Source organism: Gymnodraco acuticeps, unplaced genomic scaffold (genome assembly GCF_902827175.1).
Source record: "Gymnodraco acuticeps unplaced genomic scaffold, fGymAcu1.1, whole genome shotgun sequence".
NCBI lineage: Eukaryota > Metazoa > Chordata > Actinopteri > Perciformes > Bathydraconidae > Gymnodraco > Gymnodraco acuticeps.
Window position 1 is genome coordinate 403,107 of NW_022991470.1, and position 20,810 is coordinate 423,916.

General features: G+C 41.2%; 1 protein-coding gene across 3 annotated transcripts in view; it reads left to right on the forward strand.

The window, feature by feature from the left end:
• The window catches only part of LOC117533009 (semaphorin-4B-like), a 75,289-nt gene that overhangs the window by 46,191 nt on the left and 8,288 nt on the right, over positions 1 to 20,810 (forward strand). For all 3 annotated transcript variants that reach the window (XM_034196643.1, XM_034196642.1, XM_034196641.1), the window contains exons 3-8: positions 11,674 to 11,834; positions 13,000 to 13,062; positions 13,653 to 13,751; positions 16,564 to 16,675; positions 17,113 to 17,229; positions 17,499 to 17,656. In XM_034196643.1, coding sequence (XP_034052534.1) covers positions 11,674 to 11,834; positions 13,000 to 13,062; positions 13,653 to 13,751; positions 16,564 to 16,675; positions 17,113 to 17,229; positions 17,499 to 17,656 — 710 coding nt within the window. The remainder of the gene's footprint in view (positions 1 to 11,673; positions 11,835 to 12,999; positions 13,063 to 13,652; positions 13,752 to 16,563; positions 16,676 to 17,112; positions 17,230 to 17,498; positions 17,657 to 20,810) is intronic.

Consider the following 20,810-nt stretch of genomic DNA (forward strand, 5'->3'; position numbering starts at 1 on the left):
TGTATTTATTATAAACGTTAGTCCTTAACATCTATCACTGTGTATATCACCATTCAAACATCTTTTAAAAGTTGAACAAACCCCACACAGCTCAGTAAACACTGTGAAATGTTGACTTTATTTGATCATTTCAGTAAAAACTAACGTTCGTATTTCTCTTTTTGATTATAATACTGATGAACGTTCAGAACAAAGCACTTTGGCAACTTACCACATACGTTTTAAAATGCTTAATAAGCACCGTAACTTTCATAATATAATTTCTCCGTCATAATCGATTGTTTCCGTGAACGGCCGACTGTTGTGTGACGTCAAATGCTGCGGCTACAAGGCATTGTGGGGCAGCATTTTCTCCTCTCCTTTCGGTTAGGGAGGACCAGTGGTTCCTAAGCTAAAGGAGGTTATAAAGGAAGTTTGAAACCTCCTTTCCTATCATTCTAGAGAATTCGAACGGCACTTATCATGGCTGCCACTGAGGGACTTCCGGGTCATTTCACTCCATTAGGAAGGTTCCTAAGCTAAGTGGACTATTCGACTTCAGCCCAGGGGCCTCATTTATAACGCTGTGCGTAGGATTCACGTGGGAAGGTTGCTTACGTAGTAGAAATCCAAAAAATAGGTACAGATATTTTCCGACATTTTCCGATTCACCAAACATTGCGTACCGGCGAGGAAAGTGCGTACGGCAATTCCTACGCCGGTTTCCCTTTATAAATCACAATCGACTCGAAATGCGGTGCAGCTTTTGCGGGCTTCACGTAACGCCCATATTTGCCTATAAATAGTCAAAGAAACGCCCATTCATTCTGACTGACTGCATGAAGAAGATCGCAGGAAATGACGACAGAACAGCTAAAAAAGACATCTCACACCGTGTCAGATTTGGGTTATTTTGGGGAGGTCGAGATAAATCATATTGTTTGGTGGATGCCGTTTGAACCAGAGTAGCAGCATGGAGGTCGGATCGTCACCAAAATAAATAAGTGGTCCGAAAAAGGTTCATGACAAAATAATACACATAGCCTTCCTCAGGCAGTGCGTTTGTACCGGGGACAGGAGATCCCCCTTGATGAGAAACTGTAAGAAGTGAACGGGGAATCCCTCCGGAGTGGAGTCATGACGACTGGATCTGAATTATTTTTGTTGTATTTGGTGGTTTGTGTCCCAGCTGTCGATCAGCTGTGCGCAGCGTCTCCACTGCAGCCTGTGCCCCCCCCCCCGCAGCAACTCTATATCCACCAGTTAAAGGAAATACAACTAATGTGTTGTGTTATATCAGCTGTACAATTTACCACATATGGTGTTCTTAGTTTCCATACCTCCTGTGTTTTACGAGCGACTTATCAAGTCTTGGTAAGCGGCATAAAACACGATTAAACATGATAGTATATAAAACCATGCTCGTATCTACAACCTATAGAAATGCACAACGAACGTAATTCTGTCCTCCTGCTTACCGCATCATTTATGAGAAAACATTTCATAACATTAACACAACATATTCGAGGTGGTTTTAAATAACATATCCGTATTTATTGATTTCTCCAAGTTATGTTTTTGTGTGCACTGAGGAGTCTCAAACAGACGTTTGTTAAATCATTTTAAGATTGGCTTTAATCAATTTGTGATTGTTTCGTTGTTGTGCTTAGTGCGTACGCATGGGTTAGAGTTTGCGTGGAGGACCCAAGGACCGCACATTTTCCCGTCAAGTTAGTATTTTATAAATCGCAAACATTGCGTAGAAACTGGCGTACGCCATTTTTTGAGCGTATATCCCTTTTATAAATGAGACCCCTGGTCTTTCTTCATGCCCCCTCCGTGCTGTCCCCTGTGAGACAAAACACAAAGTGTTTGACCAAACATTCCCTCTCAAGTCAGAACTGAGGTCACAAAAAATAAATATCGTTCCAGGGCAGGCTCAACCGAGGAAGTGGGAACACGGGATAAGACTCTGGACGCCACGCTGTCTCAATGATCCACACTGTTAATATGAGAGGAAAATAAATGTTTTAGGAAATGAAAAATATGAAGTTAACAAATAAAACACAGCTCAGGGGCCGTCATGGACGGTAGGTTTTCCTACAAAGTTAACTCAGCCTCCATTGATTTCCACATCAAATTAGCGTGTTAATAAAATAAGCTATCATGGCTTATACTTGCATATCTAAACAGAATCATGAAAGCCTGTTGGTAGAGTCAGGCACACGAGTCCGTTTGAGAGTGTGCGCCGGTGTTTGAACGCTCACTCTGTCACTGCTAGCTATGTAGCTAACTGTTAGGCTACTTAGCTTGCATTGTTATGGATCTAAAGGTAGCAAAAGCTAACTTTCATAGCACAGCTTTACTTCTCACTTAACACAATAAAGAAACAGACCGTATAGTACAGCACAAACAACACAAATGATCAATACTTACATATATTTTCCCTTGTAGTATTATAATAATTGAAATGCTGGTTCTTCTGGAGGTGTTGTCGGCGCACCACAGCTGCTTGCACTGTACAATCGCTGGAGAACTGGACTGTCACTCAAAATCTGAGTAGCCAATAGGGACGCACCCCTGAAAGTCCCGCCCACCTGGGAGGTTTGTGTCAGAATCTCAAACAAAAAGTGAAGGAGCACAAAAGAGAGAGCTGCAGCGAGAGCAAAAGTCTGATCATTGAGAAAGAAGAAACAAGAACTGCAAACAAAAACCTATGTTAAAACAAAGAAAAAAGACTTATAGTTTGCATAATTACACAAATGATTTGTTTGCAACTTATAGTTTTATTTTTGACATTTATTTTATTTTGCTTGACTCAGTTTTTTTTCTCTTTTAAACTCATAGTTTTGTTTTATTCTGAGAAAGTGTTGCTTTATATTTATGATACAAAACTAATCCCATACTCCTCCAACACACGAACGCGCACATGACCAATGAGGGCACGAGATAAGTTTGTGCACAGATGGAAGGCTGACAGGCAGGTAGGCCATCCAGTTATTTTAGCCGGTACGGCTCAGATGATTGGTCGTGCTTTTTGAAGCGCCACGGCTTCCACAGATGACATTTTTTTTAAATGTATTTATTGTAAAAGCATTTAATATATTCATTGCTATCGGGATGTTAAGAGCATTCCATGGAATATAACAAAAAGTGTTTCTGAAGTGAATTACCTACCCCACCTTTAAGTTTTATTTAACCAAATTTTCTGTCAGAATAATGACAAGAAACTACACTATATGGTATTGTTTGTAAAACTGATTTGCATCAAAAATAAAACATAATATTGTATTGCCATTGCCAATATATTACACCATTACAAACTAATTAGCATTACAGTGCTCTTTAAAAATAATCATGTGCTCAGGAAACACTTCAGGTTTTCACATCTGAGTTGAGGCAGAACTGAAATGGTTAAACGCAGTGGTCTCTTGTATCTTTCATTAAAAGTCAGAACTTTCCTGATTCAGTTCCAGTATGTTAATGCACTCCACATGCCTCTTATTCCTACTTGTGGCTGTATGTAAAAAGAGAGAGAGAGAGGTACGTGTCCCAGTGAGGCCCGGCTGAATATACTGTAGGTTATATAGACCCAGCTGAAGGATCCTGTTACACTGTCCCACTTTATACAAATCCTACCTGTCAGATTTTCTTTATTTAATTGTTTTTTCATTTGACTTGTTCATTTATGAGAACTGTTCAGTGTACCATGCATGCAGGTGTCATGTATTCCTGATAGGGAGCGTTGTCCTTATCAATATGAATGACACCTGTTGCAGGGATACAGTTGAATTGTTTTCAAACTATGTCAGGGCAGAGAGACCCCTGAGAGACACCATCTGGAGGCTAACAGTGCAGGTGTGAAGGTCCTGATCTCACCAGGAAATAGATATGACTAAAATGTGTGTGTGTGTGTGTGTGTGTGTGTCAAATGTGCTTGATCGTTCCTACTCTTTATTAATTTACTTCATGGTAGATGAGTGTAGAGCAGGAGACTGCCTGCTCTTCTCATCAGGGGTCTCTCTACACACACACACACACACACACACACACACACACACACACACACACACACACACACACACACACACACACACACACACACACACACACACACACACACACACAGGATAGAGGGATGTGTCTGCATGCTGTGGTATCACTTAAAGGCCTCCAACACATGCAGGTCCAGAGTGAGAGCACTTAGTAACTGCACACAGCTCAAGAGGTGCCTTGACATTTGTGCAAACTAGAAAACAGCAGAGTGGTTCGCGGGCATGTGTGAGCCAGCTGGATGTGAATGTTTGCAGCACCAACAGAAAAGCCTTTCTACTTTTCCTTAAAGTCTTCATGGCTGAGTCATATCATGTTGTTCATCAAGCCAAACTATCTTGGTGTGTGTGTGTGTGTGTGTGTGTGTGTGTGTGTGTGTGTGTGTGTGTGTGTGTGTGTGTGTGTGTGTGTGTGTGTGTGTGTGTGTGTGTGTGTGTGTGTGTGTGTGTGTGTGTGTGTGTGTGTGTGTGTGTGTGTGTGTGTGTGTGTGTGTGTGTGTGTGTGTGTGTGTGTGTGTGTGTGTGTGTGTGTGTGTGTGTGTGTGTGTGTGAAAACACTTGAATCAGTAAGAGGTGGATTAGGATGTTGAGAAAATCATAAGCTTCCCAAATTGCTCCATTAAAGTCAGCATTTGTTAGATTTGGTAAATGCTGGAGAAAACACTCTGCGTGGGCTTTGACAGAAACACAACTCCTCTTATACACTTTCCTAGATGCATCTCTGACGATTGATCGTAGTCAGGGAAACGTGTGGCGTTCTTGGGGCTGCTCCTCAATCAAAACAATCTGTGTAGGATAGGTTGAGTTTAGCAGTCACTTAATACAGCTTTGTCATGTCGGTGTTGCACATTTAAACCCTGGATTGCACACATACATTTCCTCTGAATCCCTCATGTGTGCGAATGCAATTTGAATCCAACGTGGTAATGGGGGATCCTGCCACACACAATGAAAACAATTTAGAGGTATTGAATGGATTTGGCTAAGAAAAAGGAACTATAAAATGGGTTTGTGTTCACGGATTGAATTTTTAACCTAAACCCTATTAACACAATAATTGTATTGATAGTTTTTGTTAGTAAAGGCAACAATTAATGCCTTTTTTAATACTTTTTAGAAGCCAAGAAACACCTTTTCAAAATCTCCTTCTCTCTGTATCATAATCCTGTGACATCCACTGTCTTTAGGGAGAGGGTAGTGGGAGGATGGAGAGAACAAGAGGTTGAAGAAGCATCCCACACATGACAAGCACAGGCATGTCTATTTGGTGTGAGACAATTACAACAACTATGTCTCCCTCTGTGTGTTTCAGCCTGTGTTTGAATAACCACATCGTGAGTGTCTCTCTCTGTCTCACCAAGCTAATAGCCAGGGTTTTCTGAGCTCTCAGCCGCGATACACCACTGTGCGCCATCGCTCCGCTGCTCCGAGTGTTGGGTGGGTGCCTGCCAATCCAGAGTGCATCAGGATGACACTTAAGAGCCAATAATGACAGAGCAGGGCATTATGTCAGCGCTCATCGTTCTTTGCTTTTAGAGGTATGCAGCATTTAATAGACCAGCATCATCCTACACCCTTTCTTCAGAGGGTAGCTGGTGCATTTTCCAGTTTGTTTAAGGGTTGTACAGCACACACAAATGTCCCGCGTTACCATCAAATATTCGGTCATTTCACGGCCCTGATTTTGAGTCTGCACATGTGGCACCATTTACACCTTTTTGCTGCGTAATCCTCTCCACACTGCAAACACTGGACGTGCACACTGTCAGGCTCTGGTTATTATCTGCAAGGTGCAGCTGTCTCTCAGCACGATGGGTACACACTCACACCCAAGTACGAACATAGTACACAGCATATAGAGTACACACAAAATTGCAGCACAGCCACATCATCATTCCCGGTGATAACAAACAACACATCTGTGAGCCTTATTGCCTGGCTCTACAGATACACTCGTTCTCAGACTGATTCAGTGCCGTCAGCTTTTATTTGCAGTCCAGTAAAGTGTGATTTTCTCTGCTCTACTTTCTCCACATCTCTGTTTGTATCGGGTTTTATAGATGTGTACACACTACTTGGCATGTTTACTCTTTCAAATTTAAAATAATCTACTCATGTGTCCCAAAGTATTGCTTTCAAAAATCAAAAATACATATTTTTCCTAGAACTATTGAGAAGAATCTGAATAGTTTTAGCTTTAGTTGTTGTGTGATTGAGATATATATAACTATAACTCACAAAAACTCACCTCTTCAATCTGGCTTTTAAAGTGTGAACGTTTTTGTATTATTTGACTTTAACATTAACTATATATATTTATTTGTTGTTCTTTTCTTTTCACTATATCTGTAAAGCGTCTTTGAGCACCTGTAAAAGCGCTAACAAAATGAATCTATTATTATATACTGTCTGCTTTTGCTTAAATATAAAGACACTAGATGTTACTTGCTTGTGGTGCTTAAAGCGTCAAAAATATTGATAGCAGATTCATAACAGCAATGTCTCTTTCCAGAAATCATGAACCAGTCTCTTAAAATAGTCCTTGTTGTAAGTAGGACATTTTCATTTCTACCAAACTACACCAAATAAAAAACTGTGCACAAACCGGTGAACCATTTTAAGGGCTTTAGTGTCCCTTTTTAAGAAGGTAAGGAAACATTTGAAGTTTCTCCTCTAACCCAGTTTTTCCGCCCATCAGGGGTGTGTGTCCTCTAACTGCAGACAAACAGTGTTCCTGTGCTGACTTGGCTTGCATACTATAGCAGCTCCTGTTGCCAGTAGTCACCGGCGATTGAATAACCATCACTCTGCCCAAATATCACGAGGATCAGTAATGCGATGACCTTGAGGCGACTCCTGTCAGGAGCTCCTGCGCCGCTATCAGCTCTATTGTCAAATCACGTCAAACAGAGAGCCTTGAAGCTGAGCGCTGTTGTGTCGCTTCGCCTTGCAGAGGGCAGAGATGGATAGTGTTTTATTTATTTATTTTTGGATAAATGTGTGTCGTGAATGTAAGATAAGCAGAGCTTGGTGTGAGATGAATATCAGCTCGGCTCTCTTCTCCTTTGGGTTTTCTCTGCCTGACTACAAGCAAACCCCTTTGTCCCCGTTGCCCCCTTGCCTTGTGACTTGGCTCACGCTGCTTTAGTAAATCTGGGGCATGTTTACAGTCGGGCTTTTGGGAGTGTCTTGGCAGGCGAACTGTATGCCTACCAGGCAGCCAATCAATCGCCCCGCCCTTGGAGTACTATTAAACTTTAGAAAAATGGGATGATGCTGCTCAGTTTCCTCTGAAATATGACGCCTGCCAAAGTGCGGGCATGTATTTTATTTCTCAGTGACACTCTGTCTGCAGGCTGGCACCCTGTGATGATATCTTAGTTACCTCAATGGGGAGCAGGCACACACTGAACACTGTGATGTGAATGAAGCGATTCAGAGGAAGTCTTCATTGATGTATCTGTGCTATTTTGGAGGTCTGGTCACTGAAAGAGTTAGCTATTTGATTCAGTCAAAGATATGATGCTATTTGGAGAAAGTTGTATTAATGTAATATCACTTAATTCACTTATTGTTTATTCTGTGGAAATCTAGATGAGAAAAATTGTATACAACTCATGAGCTACAGCTAGCTTAGCTTAGCTTAGCATTAAGACGGGAAACACGTGGGAGTGGGGGGAGAACTAGAATTTCTTTATCCAAATTTAACACAATTTGGGTACGTAAACATCTGTAAAGATCCCGAATTAAGATAACTAATTTAGCTTTTTTTGCTTTTTGCGGGGTATATGCAAATCTATTTCTTTCTTGTGTGTCTGTCTTAACCGATATGAGTTGCATTAACATTAGCAACTTTCGGTAGTGAAGAACAAGTATGGGTTTGCCCTCGTATCTCCATTTGAATTCAACAAGTGTGTATCTGTTTCTTGTGTGTGCACAGATTTAGTCTGATTCTCTCACAAACATTTTCTTTGATCACAGAACAGTTGCTCACTGAAATCCTCCGTGGGATGATTTGTTCCTGCCATCTCTACCTCAACTAGAAAAAGAAAAATTGAATTGATACACTGCTACAATTCAATTTCAGGGAGAGAAGATGTATTCCCTTGCTAAATGTTGCGAGTGTTGCATGCTGGGGTTTATCATCCATCTGGAAATTGTCCTCCAACGATGCATCTTTTCATCTGTACCAATGCGTTTGGATCATTTGCCAATTGACTTTGCAGCTTGTAAAGTTTTTAAACAAAGAATTGAGGCATAAATACACAGTTTGACTTTAAAGAACCTGCTGGACTAACTAATTCAACATGTTAACAAATAAAGCAGCCATTTTGATGGACGGAATGATGTGATGAGCATTAGCCGAGGTTAAGGGCCCCGCTTTGGTGACAGCCAACTGATTAAACATGTGGGTGATGAATGGCCTTGGTGCCTGGCTGTGAAATGGCCTGCAGATGCCCGGCATTCTGCTGCAAGCATGTTAAAACACACGGATCTGCTGCATTGGAAGTGCTAAAAATCTCCCCAAAAAACCCACAGTGGAGGAAAAAGAGAGAAAGAGTTGCGTTTCTGTTTAAAATAATCAGAGCTTTACACAACCCAAGTTTGTTACTGGCTTTACCTTCTGCTCTTATTGAGAAATCCATCCCAGAGTTCTTTGAAAAATAACATTTTCCTCCCTTGTCTGCATGTTTTTCTCATAGGTCAACATCTCAATCCAATCTTCCTGGACACAACAACTCCCACTAGGGCTGCTCGATTATAGCAAACATCATAATCTCGATTATTTGGGTCAATAATTGATATCACGATTATTAAAAACGATTATCCATTTACTTTGAAAACATCAATTTATTGAAAACAGTCAATTACCCTGAACTTTAAGTATAATTCAACTGAAAAATCAATAATAAAAAAAAATAAATAAAAAAAAATCAATAATCGTTTTATTTCGATTATGTTGTTTTCATAATCGTTGCAAGCCAAAATCGTAATTGCGATTAAAATACGATTAATTGAGCAGCCCTAACTCCCACTTCATACCCCAACCTTAATTCCCCCACACACACACACACACACACACACACACACACACACACACACACACACACACACACACACACACACACACACACACACACACACACACACACACTGCTAAGTAGCCCCAGACTGCTCTCTGAGTTAAAGTTTCATAAGTTTGCTCTCCTCTGCTCGTTATTCCATTGTCTGTCTAAGAGGATGTCACTGTGATTTATGTCAGAGAGTTTTAATATGCGGAGGGAAGGCTGTTTTTGGTCGCGATGAATGGTTTAAACTCAGGGGAGCCGTGACAGTCGAGCTATGATATGTCCCCCTGTTGAGAGGAGGGATGGCTCTCCTTTGTCTGCCATCGGCGGGGTCCGCTGGGACTCCGAAAAGCTCCCTTTATGAGCATTTAGGACATTTGTAACGGACTTAATTTAACTTGAAATAAAACCAGCTTCCCCAAGTAAGAAAGTGTGTATGTTTTCCTGTCCTGCATGACAATAGAAAGTCTTTTTGAATTGTGAATCTCCTCCCTGGATTTGAATGTCCTCTCTTCATTGACTCCAGATGTCACAACGTTTTAAACAGAATGAGGGCTGTTGATCTGGAAAGGGCCTTAGATTTGATTTTGGACAGGAAGGGGGCTGTGCAGCTGGCTTTCACTCCCATAAGGGGAAAACAATCATGTGCCAAAGTGCCTGCAGCATTATAAGAACCATTTGTTTGTGAGCATATTGTAAAGTTTAAGTCGTGGGTTGTAAATGTTTATTGCAGTGTACTGGCTCCATTTGCATTACGTACCACCTGGAGTGCTGGAGACACTCCAAAGTATCTCAATTTGAATGCAGTGTGCTCGTTTGACACGAGGAAAAGGCTGTAAATGGTTTAACAGCGGCAAATATTAGTGTTGACGACTCCAGATACGAGCCAGTAATCTTATTTGGACAAGCAAATGGAGTCTGTGACCCCCAGCGATTTGGCTTGGAGAGCACATCCAGTCTGTTTAATATGTTAGGAATGAGAGGCAATAGATAAACATTTACAAAGCTGGTCAAGAAAACTGCAGAGGTTAAGAAGTTTGTAAGCAACGGACTCACAAATATCTGATTGCACATGTCCGATGTCTTTGATGACCTCTGACAGATGTTGTCTTGTTGTTAGATATCAAGTGATAACATCCACATGGTCACAGACAGGATCTCAAGGACTTGTAAAAAAAATACAATCTGGACTTCCTGTTGCCTGTATTTTGGGTCATTTGAGCAAATGCAGTTGTTGTTTCTGTAAGGATGTCAATGCTTCAAGGTCTTCAATGTTGACTTCCGACTTGCCTTTTTATGTTGGGTCATTTGAGCACATTAAGTTGAACGGAAAAGGAGTGGCCAATTGTCAGCGCTATTGCCTGTTACAATAATCACTCCAAACTCCACTTATACAGTCAACAGTCGTAAACAAAACACATGCTGCTGAAGCCACTGTCGAGGATCCTGACATGTCAGTGATTCCAAGGTAAACGCTCTATAAAAAGTGTACATTTAATCTCTATTTAAAGCTGAAGGAAAGGGAGCGACGTGGCCCACTGCTAAATGGATCCATTTGAAGAGGGTTGGCGAGCGGCAGAATGAAGGAGATTTGGATTGGTGTTAAGTGGAAGAGGCTTTTTTACTCTGCTGCCAGGTCTGAGCGCTGTAAAGAGAGGAAGTGTAAATGTGGCTCACTGGTGTGACAGGTTCTCATGGGGCTACTGTAGCTGCCGCTGTGCGATAAACGGAGAGGACAGGAGTGAGGGGTGCAGAAATGACAACATGATTAGTGGGTTTCCCCCTTTGTATTCAAATTGATTTGACTTAAGCTCACCACTCTGTGTTGTGCTGCAGTTGGACTTAACGCGATGTCTTGTCCACTTGTTTTTGGCTCTCTGTGAGGCTTTGAAGAAGATTTTCTAGTAAAACATGCGGGACTATTTTTGTGGCATTTTGTTGTGTTATAATGCAGTTTGTAAGTCGTTTTTTTCCTAGATTCAACACAGACCACAACTTCAGCGCATAACTTGTAATCTTTTACATTTCTATATTAATTTGAATCATTTTTTTTTTAATTTGTGGCCTTTTTACCAAGAGACTAATGGGTTTCACTGATTACATGGTTAATCCATCCTCAGATACATAGACTAACATATTAATATAATGCTCTCATTTTGTTTTTTGAAATCACTGCATTGGACAAAATGGTGTACTTTTATGTAGATGTTTTAATTATGTGTACTTTATTTAAATACGGTGCTCTTTTTCTAGCTTTAAAATGAATGTAGGCCAGACCAAGCAGATTACCTTTTTTTTGTTGTCTGGTTATACGATGTGTGTCAGGTATTTTGTCCCAACATGCATTTCAAATAATTGGCACTGTGACATGGAAATAATTGTTTATCTCCGTGCAGAAGACAAAAACAACTTAACATTGTGAGCAGATTTGTGAGTGTTGTAATTGGGGACCTATTTGAGTGTGTTCTTGTTCTTAAGCATGTGAATGTATTCTGTACCCGCGTGTTCCTCTCCGTTCTGTCCTGATTTGTGATGATAAGCTCCGCTGTGTGTTTGTTCCTGCTGTTTACCAGATGCAAAGGAGAGGTCGGCCAAGAGATTCTCCGTGGACGGCGTTTTCAATTACACCTCCCTGCTGCTCAGCCAGGAGGACGACATGCTTTACGTCGGAGCGAGGGAGGCGCTGTTCGCCCTCAGCCTGTCGGACATCAGCAAGGCCAAGCTGCAGAAGAACGTGAGTTTATAGAAATGCAGAGTGGAGTAGGAGAGGAAAAAATGCAATGCAAAGATAAAGTTGGCTTGGAGATCATTTACTCTCATGGTTAAAATGGCATTTCATGTGCTATTGCACATCTGGATTGCGATCCCTTTACCCACGTCATCCCCTCTATCTTTTATTTTGTAAAGGCTGAACTAGCCAAAGCATCTTTAAAAAAGAGCATTTCAGGATCGATTTAGTTTAATCTATTATTAATCTTGTTTATAAATTCAAAATATGTAAGGGATAATGTGTTTGACTTAATCCTGCTTATTATTACACAACCACATACTAAATAAACCAACGGCTTAAAGGTAGGGTAGGTAAGAATGGAGAAACCAGCTCGAGTGCGCTAGAATTTGAAAGTACGCAACCGAAAAAAATCTGCCCCTTCCTTCAGACTTCCTTACAGAGCACCTCCTCCAACACACACGAATGCGCACATGACCAATGAGGGCACGAGATAAGTTTGTGCACAGATGGAAGGCTGACAGGCAGGTAGGCCATCCAGTTATCTGTTCCGGGCCGGGGCAGATGATTGGTCGTGCTTTTTACAGCGCCACGGCTTCCACAGATGAAATATTTGTATATATCTATTGTCAAAGCATTTCATATATTCATTGCTATCGGGATGTTAAGAGCATTCCATTGAATATAACCAAAAGTGTTTCTGAAGTGAATTACCTACCCCACCTTTAACTCCCAATCGTAATTGAAAAGTATGTTATTGACTCAAAAGATATCTTACTGCTTCCGCTAAGAAAAAATGGTCAGTTTTCTGATGCATAAAAACTAATGTTTGTTGTCCAAAGCTGACGTTTAATCGACCAAACTTCTCACTGTCGATTGATAGGCTCATAATCCTTTGATCCTCCTTAGCATCGGTCATGTTATGCCTAGCAGCGGTGTGTTAGCGAGTATAAACAACCTCTGAAATGTCCAAATAGATCGAGTATTCAACTTAGCCATGTAATAATTTGAGTTAAATAGCAGCTTTCTTCACTTCACATTTTGTTTATTTCTATACCGCACAGTTCTGTTTATACATTTGATATTAGAGAAACAATCGTCCTCAGTAGAAACAGTAGGGCTCCTTATATTTGGCATTACTTATTCAGTGTTTCTTCTTTTTCATCTTCAGCTGACATGGGGCACTCCTGCTGGAAAAAGAGAGGAGTGCAGCTTCAAAGGGAAGGACCTGGAGGTGAGAGGCATCTTTTACTACTCCAGAAAAACGCTCAATAATGAAACACCCCAGGAAGAGAGCTGTATAATGACAATAACTAGAGCATGGGTTCTCTTGTACCAGGTGTTTGTTCTGTGTGAATCCTTTCACTCGAGTCGTGAGAAGATAACATCGGCATTGAGTTATGTGTCGACAAACCTTTCCACCAGTTACAAATAGATTCATCAAGTGTGCACGCTCGCCGGGGAATTGCTCTTTTCCCGTGCACTGCTATTTTCTCTCTGTCTGCCTGTTACCTTGTTGTCATGCCAGCTGCTGTATCCCTAGGCGACAAACCTTGGAAATCTTTACACTGCAGTATACAACTCTAGTCTGTGTATTACAGAGAAAAGCCCACCAGGCGTACTGCATGTGAAGTCTTCCCCACAGCGTTTGAGGAAAAGAGGAGATGTTTCAAACTATTTCTTTTTGGTCTAATAGATTTACTTATGATGCCAGCTTCAGTATCTCAGGCTCAGATTTGAAGGAGCTCTAAAAAAAACACATTAAACGGTTAGAATATCTCGTGGACTCATGGACCTCACACTCTTCATTTGTTCCCCATCCAGACTGATTGCTTCAATTACATCAAAATCCTCCTGCGGCTGAACAGCACTCATCTCTACGTGTGTGGCACTTACGCCTTCAGCCCAATCTGCGCCTACATAGTAAGTAACAACCTCTCAGTCTACCTTTTGTTCACCTACAGGATTGAATGTTCCTCCTGTTATCAGACCTTCAATTCCTCTCCTCCTCTCATTTCTGAATTTAGATGTATTGTTTGTGTGTTTCTGGTTGAATCAAGCTCTTTTCATCCACCGTGTCAGTAATTGGATTTGCGGTTATCCGTACGTAACCAAACGCTTCTGGAGGCACTTTAGCCAGACAAGTCAGCAGGGGGTCCACGGGCTGTGTGGTTTCCAGCAGGAGAGCTGTTTATCTAGCGAAGGAGTACATCTGGAGTGATGGTTACCAGCAGGGACAACAGATGACATTGATTTCAGTGATAGGGAGACCATCCAGTTTGGTGACAACTCTGCTCTTAAAAACTGTTCAGAATCTCCGCTGTGTGTGGTGTGTGTGTGTGTGTGTGTTGTGTGTGTGTGTGTTGTGTAGGTGTGTGTTGTGTGTGTGGGTGTGTGTTGTGTGTGTGTGTAGTGTGTGTGTGTGTGTGTGTGTGTGCTGGTGTGTTGTGTATTGTGTGTTGTGTGTTGTGTGTTGTGTGTTGTGTGTGTGTTGTGTGTGTGTGTGTGTGTGTGGTGTGTGTGTTGTGTGTTGTGTATTGTGTGTTGTGTGTTGTGTATTGTGTGTTGTGTGTTGTGTGTGTGTGTGTGTGTGTTGTGTGTGTGTGTGTGTTGTGTGTGTGTGTGTGTGTGTGTGTGTGTGTGTGTGTGTGTGTGTGTGTGTGTGTGTGTGTGTGTGTTGTGTGTGTGTGTGTGTGTGTGTGTGTGTTGTGTGTGTGGTGTGTGTGTGTGTGTGTGTTGTGTGTGGTGTGTGTTGTGTTGTGTTGTGTGTTGTGTGTGTGTGTGTTGTGTGTGTGTGTGTGTTGTGTGTTGTGTGTTGTGTGTGTGTGGTAACAAGACACTGAACTGAAGCCAAGAAGATACATTAAACAATCAGATGACAGACATGTATTAAAACAAACCCTGGCTATAAAAACAACTCCATAATGATTAAGCATGGGAAGATGTTCCAGGAAACAGAGGCACTCGACACTGTCCGATTTGATTTGATTAAATGGAACAAGGTATTGCTATTACTGCAAATTGAACACGTAATCTTTTCTATGTAAATGCAATATTCACCTTCTCATATGCATGTTGAGTGCTTTATTGCTCACTGTAATAGTTCCTCTTCTCTGTACTGGCTGTAAGTAGATACCTTCTGTGAGCATTTTCAATTTAAGTGATGGGGAACAATAAATATACGTTCTAATTTTGTGCAGAAATGCATTCAATCTGGCTGAAGAGAATATCTTACAGACAGTTGTTGAGCACCAAATCCCCACCCTTGTATGGTTTGTTTAAAGATAGATTGAACAAATGGGAATATTTTCAAGACTTGTCACATATTTTTAGATTTTAAACTCTTAAACAGTCTTTAAACAATTGGCTAATCAGTCGAAGAAAAGGAAAACAATTTTGATAATCGATACATTTGTATAGTTAAGTGTCATGCTTCTCAAATTTGAGAATGTGCTGCCATTCTTTTCTTTAAGTTATCTTTGGGTTTTAGACTGTTGGTCGGACAAAAGAGTATTTGGAAGACGTCACCCACACATAATGCAACATGATGACTCTCCCTGCCCTGCTCGGTAACAACATGTTCAAACTTCCTGCCTTCTGTTTGTTACTCAGACTCCCTTAAAAAGCCAAACCCTGAGATTACGCAATTCACGTCATATTTTCTCAGACTTTTTTCCTCAAAGCTCCCCAGAGCCAAAGAAGACATTATACAGCTGTTCTCAGAGACTGAATAATGACCTATATAATGACATATACACTTGAAAAAACCATATTGTATGTATATTAACCAACCTCAGGCACCTAAAATAATGTTCTATGGAGTTGTAATTAACACTAAATCTCAGTTTTTATTATCTGTAAAGTCCTATCATGATTAAAGTTTGTTTGCGGTGTTAATCAAATAAACCTGCCTGAATACAGAAAAAAAAGTACTTTGAAAGGCACGTTAAAGGATAAAGTAAGTGTATTTGCTTAATCTCAACAAATTAAAATAGTAAAGCTAACTGAACTTAAATCTGTCCCTTAATGATGATCTGCTTATCCACTCATCCCAAAGTCTATTTGTCCTAGTTTATGACATGAATCTTTAAAAACAGGTCACACATTATATCATACAAATGTTTTCAGAGGCTTAGTTAATTCCTGCAACAGCTGGTTGGAAGCATGACATCATTTATACCCGAGTTTGAGGAGTTCTGGGACTTTTTTGGAGCAAAGGATTACACATTAATACACATTATTTAGCATTTATGGGAACAGCATGGTGTATGTGTCGTTGATTCACAAAAAACTACAGTAGCTGTGTTCGAAGTGATAGTAATCAGTGAAGCCTAATGATGTTTTTTAACAGCAGCTCGAAAGCATTGATGAATAGGATAAATCAGGTTTTGGCTAACCAGGAAATGGGATCAATTCACTGTTGCCAATTTAAAAAGTATCTCAAAACAGATCCTTTCATATCAGATCAACAAGGATGTATACATATGACTGCCATACCCTCTATCTACTGTATACATAACATAGTTTCCTGTCACTAACAGTATCCTAAATCCTGATGTTATTCACCAGACAGAGCTACTCTCTGCTCAAAGTGACTGAACTCCCTAAAAGTCTGTTCACGGTGTATATTGTAATGAAGAAGTGCAGAGAAAGAGCCCGAGCTGGCTTTTTACTGTAAGTAGAGTTTAATTGGACTGTGCCTGAGGGACATTTTCTGTTTGTGTCTTGTCTCCAGAACACGTCAACGTTCACGCTGGAGAGAGACGAAGTGGGCGAGGTCGTGATGGAGGACGGGCGCAGCCGCTGCCCCTTTAATCCAGAGTACAAATCCACTGCCATCATTGTTGGTATGAAGTCACACACACATTTTTCTACATTTGTGTCACTTTAAACTTTTGCCGTGCGAGGAACAAGGTATTATTATGGGCTGTTTCCCAAGCTACTGTGATGTAAACTACCACTTTGATGCAGTAATGAGTCCTTTTGTGCCTGCTAATGTTGTTTGTCCGCGCTGGTTCTTCTGATAAATAGCCGGACACCAACAGGCGTTTATGTTCAACTTCTTTGACGAGCAATTAGCGAATAATTGAGCTGCATATGAGTGGAAGAAATTATTTCTGTAATCCCTCCCTTAGACCGCTCTCACTTTGCTCCAAGCTATTACTGACTTCATCCTTTGAGAAGCCCCCAGCGCACCAATTCTTTGTAATTCATTATGTGTAATTAAAAGCAACATCAAGTTTTTAATTTAAAGTCTTGCAATATTTTCCTTTTCTTCTTCCAGATGGTGAGTTGTACACCGGTACTGTCAGCAACTTCCAAGGGAACGAGCCTGTCATTTACAAGAGTTTGGGCCAGGGAACCGCTCTGAAGACGGAGAACTCTTTAAAATGGCTGCAAGGTAAACCCCCATCAGATGGCAGACTGTACTCATCTTCCATTATGTACCCAACAGAGCAGATAAGCTCCAGAAAGTAGCGATCATTAGCGAGGCGCAGTGGCTAATACATGCAGACTGAGAGGCCCTATCAGTCGCAGCACATGTACTTCAAAACAGCCAGTGTCCACAGCTCTCTGAATACATTTTGAGCGATACTAAAGCGTAGAGAGATTGTTTTCCTAGCGTGGATGATAACACGTGTTTCTTTTGTCTTTATCTATTTTTAACAGATCCCGTCTTTGTCGGGTCGGCTTACATCGAGGAGAGTCAGCCGGTAGGCAACCCCATAGGAGACGACGACAAGATTTACTTCTTCTTCAGCGAGGCGGGGAAGGAATTTGACTTCTTTGACAACACCATTGTGTCGCGGATTGCTCGCGTGTGTAAGGTAAGACACCTGGGGTTGGGGCCATTAAATAAGACAACCTCGCAAAAATAACAGACACAGTACGGGCCTCATGCTTCCTCTCTCTAATCCCGGTACAATTACCTCCAAACAAGAAGGGACGCTCCCATGTCGGAGCACGTTTGGTCACATTTAGCCGTACGTCACGCCTGTGTAGATGCAGTGGAAAATATGTCACGGGTGCTCTGAATCCTTTTCTTTTTGACTGTGCAAACATGTTTTCAACAGATTTCCCCTTTCCTGAATCATCCTCTCCTCCTCAACACACCACCCTCCCTCCCTCCCTTTTCCTCTGCAGTGTCCCCCCCCTCTCCTTCCATCTCCCTCACAATGTCAGCTGCACTCGTCCACTCCTCCAGCTCTTTGCCTTTCTCCACCAGCGCTTTGAGCTTTGCAGGCATTATTAGTATTCAAGGGTGCTTCGCAGCAATATGAAATGCTTTTTCCACTCTACTATATGGCCTGTTTTTGTTGCAGGAAAGGCATGCCAACTGTAGAACCTGCAGAATTCACTCGCATCATTTAAACTGCTGACGTCACCCCCTTCTTCCTCCTCCTCTTCCTCTACAAGAGTTTAGTTTTGTTCGATCATCCTGAATAATCAGCAGCAGACTTTATCCCTTTTCACCTGAGATTAGGGCTGCTCAATTAATCGTATTTTAATCGCAATTACGATTATGGCTTGCAACGATTACGAAAACAAACGTAATCGAAATAAAACGATTATTTTTTTATTATTACTTTTTTTTTTTTTTATTGATTATTTATTTTTATTTTTTTCAGTTGAATTAAACTTAAAGTTCACGGTAATCAACTGTTAAAAACATACTGTTCACATTTGTTTTCTCCAATAAATGGATGTTTTCAAAGTAAATGGATAATCGTTTTTAATAATCGTGAAATCAATTATTGACCCAAATAATCGAGATTATGATTTTTGCCATAATCGAGCAGCCCTACCTGAGATCAGATCAATTAAACGGCCGCCCGCTATAAATGCACTCCGCATCCGTCCCTGACTGATGCCTCTTGTTCGTGGAGGCAGTGATGTGAGTAATCACGGGGGCAGCATGTAATCTTAAGTGACAGCTTAATGACTTAGTCCTGCAGAACTCTGGCACTCGGAGCTGCGACACCTCTCTCAGCCGGCAGAGCTCCTCCTGGGTTCTATATATGGAAATCATTGACAGAAAGCCCCCAGACTTGCCCCAAGTGGCAACTTGCTGCAATAGAGACGGAAGAATGGCTTTCTCTGCGATATAAAGCGCCTTTATTTCTCTGGAATGCAGCAGCACTCGTTCCCCTGACAGGAATCTTTTCAGACGCTGTTCAGTGGCAATACAGTAGGGAAGCAGGTGGTTTAATCACCAATTTACTGGGGTAATTCTTACGAACATGAACAAATCTTTGAGATGAGGCTTAGGACTTCCAACTGCTGTCCACTTCCTACTAAGATAAATGCTCTTGTAGTTTGTAATGATGTGCAAATGAACGCCTTGCAAATGTTGTTCTCCAACACCCTTTTCTATGCATGCAAGCAACCGATATCATAGAACTGCTGCTGGTTTTAAGATAGACTTAAGAAGGACTAATTTTCCAGGGATTTGGGGTATATTAAGACTTAAAGGACAAGTGTCACACATTGTAACCATGGAAACATTGCTTGTAATTTAAATATAGCTTGTGGGTTGGATAACTTCTTAGGCTTTTAATAAGTCAGTTCTTATTTTTGTGAAACACGCATTAGACTAGATCTGTTTTACATCTGACACTGTGCTACCCCCCTCAGGCAAAAGTCACAATAACTCACGCTCAACATGGAACTACAGTTCCCATGATGCTTTTGGGGATGTTAACAGCTTTTATGCTATGAGCTACAACTAAGCCCCGTGTATAACATTTGTTACTATTTTGGTACCATTTAATTTAGGTTGAAAATAGTGCATCAGTAGTTTCTGTTTGCAACATACCTTTGGAGGTACAGAAAGCTATAACTGGATTACTTTGAAGGAAACTTAAAATAACAGGATGATTTTCAGGCAAATTCTGGGGTTGTAAGAGGCATCTTTTAACGATTCTTAGGGTGATTTATAGATGTTTGTGTGTGATGAGCATCAGCGATAAAGACATCCTCTAGATATGTAAGTCACACTAAACTCAAAAATATGCATATCATGTCTGTGTTTTTAGATCTCACTGAGTTATATGACTCACAGAACGAGATGCAAATTGCTCCAATCAGGCTCCAAGGGTTTTAAAGCACTGTAATTGCCTTTAAGAGCTGCTGCTGCTGCAGATCTTATTGGTGAGCGAGACAAATCAGCGACCAGCTACAGTAACTCATTTCCTGTTGTTTTCAGATCAGCCGCATGCACCTGCCACATCTCAGTGTCTTTTCCTCCCATCAGACCAGTATTAAAGCCTCAAATGTTTTTGAGAAACCCGCCCTATTGCTGCAGGCTCACATCCCCATCTATTAACATTTTTCTCAGAATAGTGTCTCATATCTGAACACACACCATTAGTATAACACACTCTTGCAGACTGACGGAAAGCATGCTCTCTGTGTACATACCCTAAGGCCAAAAATGTTAATGTGCTTTTATTTTGATATCTGTAATATTTTGAATATGTTCATCTTGCCAGACGTTTTAAAGAAGCCATGTTTCTCGTGAGATATCAAAGGCATTTCAGTTTTCTCCTGCTGGCCTCACTACGGTTTCACTTGGGTTTTCCGAGTAATTCTGCTTCTGAAGTAGTTTTTTCTCCCCCTCTTTCCTATCTGTCCCCCTCCCTTCTTCTGCTCCCTCTTTCTTTTGTTTATTCAGGTGTGCACACTGACTGTGGAAAGCAGGCAGATTATCAACGCAGTGTGGCACTACTTTCTTTACCTTCTTTTCATCTATAAGGAATCTGTAATGCTTAAATGCAGATAAAATGTAATCCAGAACAAAATATTGAGTGTGTTTTTGTAGAGAAGCTATCGGGGGTGTGGTCGATGCGATTGAGAGTAGCTGCGCAGAGGACAGCTGAGAGCAGGAATGTGGTCTCCTCATTATGAGGAAGAGCTACTACCACAGACTAGTAATAGGCTCTCAGACCGGGCATCTATCGGCCCCACGAGCTTTCACCTCAG